Source organism: Eutrigla gurnardus (genome assembly GCF_963514095.1).
Source record: "Eutrigla gurnardus genome assembly, chromosome: 21".
Classification (NCBI taxonomy): Eukaryota; Metazoa; Chordata; class Actinopteri; order Perciformes; family Triglidae; genus Eutrigla; species Eutrigla gurnardus.
Window position 1 is genome coordinate 17,031,750 of NC_139932.1, and position 12,321 is coordinate 17,044,070.

The window sequence follows — 12,321 nt, forward strand, 5'->3', positions numbered from 1 at the left end:
ACGAGTCCACGTCCCCTAGGATGAGTCCACGCCTTCTAGGACGAGTCCACGCCTTCTAGGATGAGTCCACGCCTTCTAGGATGAGTCCACGCACCCTAGGATGAGTCCACGCCCCCTAGGATGAGTCCACACCCCCTAGGATGAGTCCACGCCCTCTAGGACGAGTCCACACCCCCTAGGATGAGTCCACTCCCCCTAGGACGAGTCCACGCATTCTAGGAGGAGTCCAGGCCCCCTAGGATGAGTCCACGCCCCCTAGGATGAGTTTAATTCTAATTAAACACACTGGAATGATTCAGGATTTCAGAGGTTTTATGTTGTTACTCCCCCGTGAAACCCCGTTGCTTAGGTGACGGTGAAAGCCTCCACACAGCAGCAGGTCGTCTCCGTTCAAACAGAAACGTCGGCTGTCAGTCGGAAACAGAAGCTTTGACGTGACTAGTGGTGAGTGGTGGTACTGCAGGCGCTCCTTTCACGTGTTCATCGTCTACATTTAAAGTATTTTAAGAAGCAGCAGCAGCGTGGTAGTGAGTCTCGTATGAGAGGTACTTAGTGCCCGTCAGAGCTATTTCCAGACCAGGGAAACCCAAACCTCTGAACCTGCAGAGTACGAGGAGGACTCGGGTCTCCAGGGTCGAGGGTCACCTCCGGCTGACACCTGACACGTTCACTGGCAGCTCCCACATCCCGTAAATTACACAACTGTGCTGACACATCGTTTCCTTTTATTTAAGTCCGGAGTCCAGAGACCAGAGTCCAGAGACCAGAGTCCAAAATCCAGAGACCAGAGTCCAGAGACCAGAGACCAGAGACCAGACCAGAGTCCAGAATCCAGAGACCAGAGTCCAGAGACCAGAGACCAGAGACCAGAGACCAGACCTGAGACCATAGACCAGACCAGAGACCAGAGACCAGAATACAGAGACCAGAGTCCAGAGACCAGAGACCAGAGACCAGAGACCAGAGACCAGACCAGAGACCAGAGACCAGAGTCCAGAGACCAGAGACCAGACCAGAGACCAGACCAGAGTCCAGAGACCAGAGACCAGAGACCAGACCAGAGACTAGAGACCAGAGTCCAGAGTCCAGAGACCAGAGTCCAGAGACCAGAGTCCCTGTTGGATCCACATGTCGGTGTTGTTCCTCTCCGTGACCTCAACATGACGGCTAAAGTGTCCATTTGTTTCGCCCCATGTGATGAGGTCGCCGTGGCGACGGCGGCCTCTCAGATGGACGATGAGAGCCCGTGATGAGCCCCGGTGCCTGATGGGTAATAGAAGCTGTAACAGCCTGCCATCCGGAGACCGATCCGCGCTGATTGATGCGGCCCTCGCCGACGGCGCTGCTGAGACGACGACGAGAGGGAGGTCAGAGGTCAGCGGTCCATCAGAGGGAACGAGGTGGTAGAAAGCCTCCAGAAAGACCTGATCCACTACCGTGGTCTCAGTTCACTTCACACTTAATGGAAACAAGTCTCTCTGGTTTTTATTTATTCATCTTTACATCGTTCTCAGTTTTATTTATTTATTTAATTTAATTATTTTATTTATTTATATAAAATATCAATCATATTAATAATAAAAGATAAGAATAATAATGATGAACAGAAAAAGAAAGAAGAAAACAAAAAGCATTTGTCTGATAAAGTTTGATTCAAATATTCCCCAGAAGAGGAGGAAGGTCGGCTTTGTTCAGGTAAAAGAAGAAGAAAGTGTGTTTGATTGTGATCTCAGTCTGAACCACGACGGGTTAAATAATCTGTTTCTACGTCAGAACCACAGAAGAAGAAGACCAGCGGCGTTCTTCACAGTGAAGAAGAGGAACCAGAGCAGAAGGAGTTTAAATAGACGCTCATCTTCATCACTCAGGTGCTTTCAATCTGCATGATTAGGAGACAATCTAGTCCCACACCGACCAATCAGAGCAGGGCCGCTGATCGGCCAATCAGAGAGAAGGGGGTGGAAATGACCTCATCTAGGATTGTTCTTGTTTCATAAATGCACTGCAAAATAACATAATAATAATAATGCATTTAAATCAATTATTATTATTATTATTATTATGGTTATTAATTATATATATGTATACTGTATATATATATATATATATATATATATATATATAATTATAAATAAATAAATAAAATAAAAAACAAATACATGTAGTTATTATTATTACTTGTAACCCTAACTATATGAATACAAGATGAATAAAGACGTGATGTCCCAGCAGCCTCAGCGCTGCAGCGTTAAATGTGCTGCATCATCGCCTCTCTGTTTGTTTGTTTGTTTGTTTGCCGTTGTCGGTAGCTACGAGCAGCGGGAAGCCTGACCTTTGACCTCTGACCCAGAGGACTGTTAACAAGGCCAGAGAAAGTCACTGCTTCATCAGTGTGAGACATCGGAGACATCGGAGGCAGCAGGTGGGGGGGGGGGGGGGGGGGGGGGGTAACGGCCAATCAGCTGTCAGGAGAGGGAAAACCCCCTCTAAGTTTAGACGCTGATCAAAGAGGATCATGGGAGTCGGAGCAAATATTCGTGATTCTGTCCATCGGTCTGAAATAAGAGGAAAATGAACAAGAAGAGACGTTAATAATGTGAGATAATCACCTGCAGAGGGCGATCACGTGTATATTTATATGCAGAAGTAAAATACTGGTTTGTGTTTCTGGAGTCTGAAATGTTCTGACCTCGTTTCTCTTCCTCCTTCAGCTAATTCCATTATCTGTTCCTTAATTAACATCGGAGGAAGTCCTCCCGCGAGGGCGGAGCTTAAGAGGTTAATCACGCCGTGGATCCGCAGCTCGACCTCGCCGGCCGTCCGCATCACGTCGGCTTCACCTAGGCCCCTGAACGCCACGCGGGATCGGAACTTCTCCTCGCTTAATTTTAATGATGACAAACGGCGGCGAGGAGAAAGAAACGGAGCGTCTAGGGGCGACTCGTCCTGCTCTGATTGGTCGGTCACGAACGCCGCTCTGCTGCTCGGCTTCACCGGCTTCAGTCTGTTTAGTATTCAGGAGAAGGATGTCCAAGGTCACCTTGGGTCTTATTTATCTGAAGGGCCGTTCCTCTGATGAGTGTGTGTGCAGCACAGAGAGCCAATCAGAAAGCAGCTTCTTCTGACATCATCATCGTGGTCGCTGATTATGATACATGTATGATTTAAACGTAACGAGTAAACCACGATGACGAACTACACCATGTTGATCTTCCATCTCGTTCCCGAGGCAGGGCTGCTTCCTGATTGGTCTGTGGAAGTGAAAATAGGGCCGTCTCATTGGTCAAGCAAGGCATCAGGTCACGAAGGAGGCGGGATCACTTTGTGACGTATCGGAACGACGTTCAACGTTAAAACTCCGACGTCGCTTTAAATAACTAGAAGACAAACTACGTTTACGTTTTATTCTTGGATACGATTTATTTTGACGCTAGCGCTGTTTTCGTTAACCAGGTTTTCGTTAGCCGGGTTTGACATCCACGACATCCACAAACACACCTGCAGTTGCTGCTGATCTCCACAGGGGGCGCCAAAGAGAACCAAACCTACAACTAAATGTTAATGTAAAATGAAATAAAACAGGTTTGTGTTAAAAGAAGACGAGAGGTTGTTGACTGACGACTTTATTTGTTGTTGAATACAACTTTATTGTTACAAAGAAACAACAGGTTTATAATGTTACCGTATAAACCTTATTATTATTAAATTAATTATTATTATATTAATAATGAACGTTGTTTGACCCCGGAAAAAGAGACTCTGGGTAAATAAATGAATTAATCTGGATCAATGTTGTTGGTCGAACAGCGTTTCATTAACTCGTCATCCATTTGACCGGTTCTGAACGCTGATGTCATCACTTCCTGTCAGGTTTTCTTTCTTCCTCACCTCTGCGACACCGACTCCTCTCCGCTCGGCACGACAGTTATTATAATAGTTATTATAATTACCCGGAGAGAGATGACCCCAATCACAGATGTTCAGGGTAGCAATTATAACAAGAGACATTTCAATACGGCCACATTTTCTCTCCATGTGACTGAAAACGACGAGGAGTTTAAGAATCATACTGCATATATATGATTTTGACTGTCGGCTTCTAAAAGACTTTTATTGGAGCTCAGTGATGAAGAAATCTGATTACATTGACTCAAACACTGATATAAGGCACAAATACCTTGAATTAGTACTTATCATCTAAATCCAGATGTATTTATTAAGTTGACTTTACTTTTTTTAACTATTTTTGTTGAGTTTACTCACTAAACCATATTCAGAATACTTAATTACTGTATTTATTTATGTTTAACTTGTTTTTGTACTTTCAGATCAATTTAATGGTTTAATTCCTAAAAAGTTAAATTAGGTTTAATCTAACTAAACATTATTTTTTAACAATTATTAGTATTTTATCTTTCAATCAATTCAATATTCACAAGAATGAGGCAAACTAAATATTTTAAACTCCTTCTTACAATGACATTATGACACTTGACACTTCAATGTTTGTATTTTGTACATTGTTCTACAAGTACTTATGTACAAATATGAGGTCCTTGCACTTTTCCCCTCCATCAGAGGTAAATATTGTACTTTTACTACATTTGTCTGCAAGCTGTAGTTAATTCTTGTCCCAGCTCCTGGGACCACAGCTGGTCCCGGTCCTCTCAGGGACTGAAGGCAGTTCCCATAACTTTGCATATCTTGCCTCAATTTATACAAATCCATAATTCAGAGGCAGACCTCCGTGTACGAACGTTGGATGAAGACCAAAAACGTTACAAACGTTAAAAATGTTAAAATCTTTACAAACGTTAAAAATGTTAAAAACGTTACAAACGTTAAAAATGTCACAAACATTTAAAACATTACAAACACGAGACGATGATGATAATGTGACGTCTCACTCTCATATTTAAGTACAAATAAAACCATGTTGTGTTTTTGTGATGAATTCCAGCAGAGTTCTTGTGGAGGAGCGCTGGACCCGACCGAGTCCTGAATCAGCAGAATCCACTTCCTGTCCAGACTGGCCCGTCCTCGCCACATAGTCCGGGCTGGCACTGGTCCGCAGGCCGCCGTCTGTCCGTCCAGCCGTTATGTAATCCAGACGGATCAGAGCGTCGCCCAGGAACCTGAATCATTATTCATCATTATCAACTGTAATCAATCATTATCAATTATAATCAATCAATCTGCTTCTGACTGTAAATATGAAATAAAGAGTCTTTGAGTTCATCATATCTGAGAGAACGAGGATCGACCTGCAGAGGAAATGAAGCGTTAGCTATTAGAGGAGGAACAAAATACATGACTCATTAATACAAACAGAAGTAAACGCAGGTTAGCAGTACGATTAGTTCACAGGTTCCAGACTATTAACTACTTCAACATCCCAAAAAACTACTTCAGCATCCCCAAAAACTACTTCAGCATCCAAAAAACTAGTTCAACATCCCAAAAAACTACTTCAACAACCCAAAAACTACTTCAACAACCCAAAAACTACTTCAGTATCCAAAAAAAGTACTTTAACATCCAAAACAACTGCTTCAACATCCAAATAAATTACTTCAACTTCCCAAAAAAGTACTTCAACATCCCCAAAAACTACTTCAACATCCCAAAAAAACTGCTTTAACATCCAAAACAACTTTTTCAACCTCCAAAAAACTACTTCAACCTAGTTTACTGATTTTACTGTATTTATATTACTCGTATTTTCCGCTGGTGTCAGTTTGACGTCTTATACACTTTATATTTATCTCTCTATTGTTTGTTTACATTTCCATTTTTACTGTGATTGTTTTTTCCTCGTCAGTCTGACGTTAAATCTGGATCTGTTAAAACCAGGCTCAGACTCCAGCTGAAGGTCTGACAGGAAACCCTCCAGAGACCGGACTCAGTACAGTACAGGTCCTCTGGTCTCCAGGACCGAGGCGGTTTTTGGACGCTGGAAGTGGAAACGTGGTCTTGGCGAGCCGGGCCTCTCTGGCTCCGGGAGCCGAGTTCTGATCCCAGCGTTCCCAGCGCGTCGGACCGCCGCCTCCCTGTGATTGATGGAGCTATTCTTACGAGCGTGACCCGTTACGTAAAACCTCAGTCAGACCCTAAAAATACCAGCAGGCTTTCCAGGACAGCATTGTTAGCTTTAGTACGGGACCAGGAATCTGGATCCATCACTCACCCCACATTAGTGGCCTTCGGCCTCGTGCTGCTGTGGAGGGAAGTTATTGATGAGGCCGACGTGATTAACAGGTGATCAGCTGATACCAGCTGATCGACGGGAACATATGAAGTGTGTGAACCGTTGAGCTGAAATAGAAGACGAAGCTTTCCAGGAAAATATAAATACATGAGGTGAGGTTTACGTCATCCGCTGGAAGTGTCCCGTATCTGATCCAGTATCTGATCCCGTATCTGATCCCGTATCTGATCCAGTATCTGATCCAGTATCTGGACATAGTCACGAGATGCAGATCTATAGATTCGTGTACGTGGACATTTTATTTGTCCTCCTTACATGTCAATTAAATCAAATAAAAACATAACATCACAAACCCGGCAGCCTTTGGCTTCCGTACAACGTCATTAGCTGATTTTTTCTAGATTGTTTCTTGATATATTTTTAGTTTGTTAGCGTGTTCTTATGTTAATAATCTTATGTTGTAGCAAACTTCTGACAGAATCAATAACTGTGTTTACTGGAGCTTCAAGATGAATAAACGATTGATAACAGATTCATCTTCTGTTTCCACGGAAACGACCCCGTGTTTTACTGTTTTAAAGCTTTACTGTTTTACTGGTTGACTGGTTGACTGGTTTAGTGTTTTACTGTTTTACTGTTTTACTGGTTTACTGGTTTAGTGTTTTACTGGTTTAGTGGTTGACTGGTTTAGTGGTTTACTGGTTTACTGTTTTACTGGTTGACTGGTTGACTGGTTTACTGTTTTACTGGTTTACTGGTTTAGTGTTTTACTGGTTTACTGGTTGACTGGTTTAGTGTTTTACTGGTTTACTGTTTTACTGGTTGACTGGTTTAGTGTTTTACTGGTTTACTGGTTTACTGGTTGACTGGTTTAGTGTTTTACTGGTTTACTGTTTTACTGGTTGACTGGTTGACTGGTTTAGTGTTTTACTGTTTTACTGGTTGACTGGTTTAGTGTTTTACTGGTTTACTGTTTTACTGGTTTACTGGTTTACTTCATGGTCACCACCTTAAGTCCTCGGCTCCAGTCCGTTTCCCCTGAATAAAGGACGCTCCGTGTTTATGAAGCTCCTCATCGGACGTTTAACCAGCTGCACTTTGTTGCAGATAAAATGAATGCGCCGCTTTGCATGCTGGGACGCTGCTGGCCAAGCATGTAATCTGCTAATGCATCCTGGGAGACGAGCGAGTCCTGACACCGGTGACATCAGAAGACTTGCAGGAGTCACCTTCATCCAGCTGGAGGCGCCGCGAGGACACACACACACACACAGGTTGCTGTGATCATCTGGATTCACCGGTTCATGTGTCTGACTGGAACTGAGCTGTGAAGCAGGTGGAGCTTCAGGCGTCTCTGGGCTTCCATAGAGACGGAGCCGAGGTTTCTGTTCTTTCTGACGGGACTTGAACTCAGCAGATAAACGAGATGTGACTTCTCGTTCAGCCTCCTTCTATTTCAGACTCTTGTGGGAGGAGAGAAGAAGAATGTGACAGGAGTTCAGATTCCTGCAGAAGAAGAAAACTGAATCTGTTCAGAAACACAAAACTCAGACTGATCGTCTTCATGAAGCACACGTTGGTCAGATCAGAACGTGATATTTTAGGTTGGACTGAGACTTGAGAGCGTTGTCATGCCGACGCGACGGAGACTTCCTCTGCTCCGAGGCCTCGCCGACCTCCAGGAACCAGAAACCTGGACCCAGGCAGACCTGGAACTGCCAGAGAACCCACCAGAGACCTGGATGACATTCGCAACATTTGGACCCGAGTCTGCTACTGTGTGTGTGTGTGTGTGCGCGTGTGTGATGATGTCACAGGGTACAGGAAGGGAGGCGGGGCCAGACTGCAGGTCATCTGGGTGTCGGTTAGACCAGCAGGGACCGGGTTCTGATGAGTCCAGCAAACACAGACACAATAAAGAGGCAATTTAAAATCTGTTTGCACCCCCGAGGCCCTCTGATTGGCTGACGGCCCTTTAACGACCAATGACATCATCACTGTGTGTGAAGAGAAACTATAAAGAGCAGCAACTGCTTTTAATTTGGAGAGACGTTTGTTTTCATTTATAATAATAATAATAATAATATTAATATTTATTATATGTATAAATATATTTATATATATATGTTGAAATAAACAACCATTTAAAGGTAACAATGTATTTTCTTTCTTATTTCAGAGTTTCATTATATTGAGGACAGAAAAAACACAATTCCTTTAATATCAACTCTGTTTACTCCGAACACGTTTCATTCAAAGAATGTCAGAGTTCTTATTTATTAACCAAAGTGAAATCATGTTGTAGTTAAAGTGTTTAAAGTGTTATTCTGTTGTTCTTTCCCTCATGTGTGTTTCATGAAGTCTGCAGGTTTAAAGTGAGATGATCACATTTCTCTCAATGACCCCCCCCGCCCGTTTCCCCTGCAGCTCCCCCGGGCTCCTCCATGGGAAAAGAAACTTTTCCTGCGGCCCTGAGAGAGAAATCTGCTATTTTAGGAAAACACGTCACCGCTTTGAGCTGCAGCCCAGAAACCCTGCTTCTTTCCACCGCCCCCCCCCCCTCCCTCCTCCCCATCCCCCCTCCCTCAGACTTGTTGCACCATGTTTACCTTCCACCGACGACGTGTTGCTCTGAAAGCATTCATTTCCACATAGTGATGATAATAATAATGATAATAATAATAATAACAATAACAATAACAATAACAATAACAATAACAATAATAATAATATTAATAATAATAATAATAATAATAATAATAATAATAATAATAACAGTAGAATAGATCCGCGCACCCAACATATGCACGCGAGCCGCGCAGCACGCGACGTGTCGTGCACAACTTGTGGAGACGTCAGCGGCGTGACATTGCTTTGTTGTTGTGTCTCGTGCGTTTTTTTGGTGTGTGTGTGTGTGTGTGTGTGTGAAGGAGCCACAGGTACCCTCCAGGATCCGGGATCAGGATCTTCTTTGCACGAAAACCAAAAAAATGCACGTGTGTGTGTGTGTGCAAACATCACGTCACATTTCACCTTAAACAACAAGTCACGTGATGATAACCTTGAGACGGAGCCACGCGGGAGACGTCAGGCTCATTACGCGCGACCCCGCGTCTCCACGCGCACGATGTTCTGTGATCCTCATCGATATGTTTTCGTGCACGTTTGTTGTTAAATATCTGGATTCATGACGAGCATATGTGTGTGTGTGTTTATTACACGCACGTGTGCGCGCATACACACGCGCGCGCACGCGTCAGCTCGGGGAGGGCAAAGCCTGCTTAGGATGCAGTGAATGTGACAGCCGAGCCAGAGTCCAGACTACAGCGGCGCGTGGACCGGAAAGGTGAGCGCGCGGCGGCGGTGGTGGGGGGGCTGGTGGTGCTCGGGCAGACCGGGATGCCAGTGGATCCGGATCACCCGCAGACGTGACGCCAAAGCCCGAGACACGAGCGGAGCGGGACGCGGCGGTCCACAATACGCGCGGAGGAGGAGTTCGGAGGTGGGGGGGACCAGCTCGGACCGAGGGGGGGACCAGCTCGGACCCAGAGGGGGGGTGGGGGGGACCAGCTCGGACCGAGGCGCAGCGGGGAAGCGGCGCCCTTTAGTCCGCGGGGGACCATGACAGTGGTGCCCGGGGAGAACCTGGACGAGACTGTGGCACTGGCCGCGCTGTCGGCGCAGGACGCGTACGACCCGGAGCGAGCCCTGAACCAGAACCAGAACCAGGAGTGCTGCGAGCGCGTGGTCGTCAACATCTCGGGGCTGCGCTTCGAGACGCAGCTGAAGACCCTGGCCCAGTTTCCCGCCACGCTGCTGGGGGACCCGCGCAAGAGGATGCGCTTCTTCGACCCGCTCCGGAACGAGTACTTCTTCGACCGCAACAGACCCAGCTTCGACGCGATCCTGTACTACTACCAGTCCGGGGGCCGGCTCCGGAGACCCGTCAACGTGCCCGTGGACATCTTCATGGAGGAGATCAAGTTCTACGAGCTGGGCGAGGACGTGATCGAGAACTTCAAGGAGGACGAGGGCTTCATCAAGGAGGAGGAGCGCCCGCTGCCGGACGGGGAGTTCCAGCGCCAGGTCTGGCTCCTGTTCGAGTACCCGGAGAGCTCCGGACCCGCCAGGGGCATCGCCATCGTCTCCGTGCTCGTCATCCTCATCTCCATCGTGATCTTCTGCCTGGAGACGCTGCCGGAGTTCCGGGAGGACTCCCGGACCCCCATGGACCAGCATCTGGAGCGGAACGGGACCGCCGCGCGCGCCAAGAAGCCGAACCCGTTCACGGACCCGTTCTTCATCGTGGAGACGCTGTGCATCATCTGGTTCTCCTTCGAGCTGCTGGTCCGGTTCCTGGCGTGCCCCAGCAAGCCCGCCTTCTTCAAGAACATCATGAACACCATCGACATCGTGGCCATCATGCCGTACTTCATCACGCTGGGTCTGGAGCTGGCGGAGCACCAGGGCAACGGCCAGCAGGCCATGTCGCTGGCCATCCTGCGCGTCATCCGCCTGGTGCGCGTCTTCCGCATCTTCAAGCTCTCCAGACACTCCAAGGGCCTCCAGATCCTCGGCAAGACCCTGCAGGCCAGCATGCGGGAGCTGGGCCTCCTCATCTTCTTCCTCTTCATCGGCGTCATCCTCTTCTCCAGCGCCGTCTACTTCGCGGAGACCGACGACCCGGACTCGGGGTTCAGCAGCATCCCGGACGCGTTCTGGTGGGCGGTGGTTTCCATGACGACGGTGGGCTACGGCGACATGTGCCCGGTGACCATCGGCGGGAAGATCGTGGGCTCGCTGTGCGCCATCGCCGGCGTGCTCACCATCGCGCTGCCGGTCCCCGTCATCGTGTCCAACTTCAACTACTTCTACCACCGCGAGACCGAGCACGAGGAGCAGTTCCGGTACACGCACGTGACCTGCGGCCAGCAGCAGCCGCAGTTCGTAGACTTCGACCGGAGCGACAGCAGACCCTCGTCCCTGTGCAAGTCCGAGTACCCGGACGGGGACGCGGTCTCCGCGGGGGACGCGGACTCCATCAAGTACACCAACTGTAGTCCGGACAAGGCGTACACCGGGAAGCTCACCGACGTCTGATCCGGACCCAGGCGGACCACGGGGGTCTGGTCTGGGGATTTATTTTAATCAGATATGGATTATCAGAGAATTCACCTTCATCGTCTTCCATCAGAGGAGAACATCTGTAGCACTTTATGATGATGATGATGATGATGATTATTATTACGTCATTCAAAGTTTACATCCGCTTCTGTTCTGTCCATCTGAAGCAGAGACCAATTTAAGTCACGTGGTTTTATTATTATCATTATTATTATGGTCAACTCTCCTTCATAGAAACTTCAGGAGTTAAACTTTCAAAAGAAAAACCAAGCCAACAGCGACACCGTGTGGCGGAGAAGGAGCACTGCGTCTCTACAGTGGATGCAGTTTCTATAGCAACCTTCCAGACCTTTCTGTCTCGTGAGCCGCGGGACTGAGAGCCACGAACCCCCCACCATGTTGTGTTGGAGGCCTCCATGTTGTCTGAGTCCCACCGAGGATCACGTTTAATATTAATAGTCATGTGACCTAAAGGATCCAAGTAATCGATTATGTGTCACATGGTCCCAGAGACACAGTTGAGTTTTTAAATTTAAAATTAAAAAAAGAGAAAGGAAACCGCCAACAGCTCGTAAAAGAAAAAATATTTAAAAAATATATTATTTGGGATATTTTAGAGCTCGACTGATTTTTTTTAATTTCATTTTGAACAGCAAAATGGAATCACTAGAATAAAAATAAAATCCTGGTATATACAAAACCCAACAAACTGATATAAAGATGTAAAATTGCCAAAATGCCAAATTTTCCATTGTTTTGTTGGCCTTTATGGAAGCCAAAACATGCTAAAATCTGAATGTTTGGAACTGAAACTGCTGAAATATACATGGTTTGAATTCTTTTTTCAAGTTGTACAAATTTAAGATTTGTTTCAGCTATAAACAAAAAAAAATCAAATTTTTCAAGTTCAATTCAAAAAATAGTTTTTTTGTTGAGTTGAATTTGAGTTGAAAAAATGTGCTGAGATAAAAATATTTTTTAAAAGTTGA

At 46.3% G+C, this 12,321-nt stretch overlaps 1 protein-coding gene across 1 annotated transcript; it reads left to right on the plus strand.

The window, feature by feature from the left end:
• Positions 1-9,809: 9,809 nt before the first annotated feature.
• Positions 9,810-12,060, plus strand: LOC311032394 (shaker-related potassium channel tsha2). Its single transcript, XM_084039146.1, has one exon. The coding sequence runs from the start codon at positions 9,830-9,832 to the stop codon at positions 11,306-11,308; it is 1,479 nt and encodes a 492-aa protein (XP_083895272.1). The 5' UTR covers positions 9,810-9,829; the 3' UTR covers positions 11,309-12,060.
• The last annotated feature ends 261 nt before the right edge of the window (positions 12,061-12,321 follow it).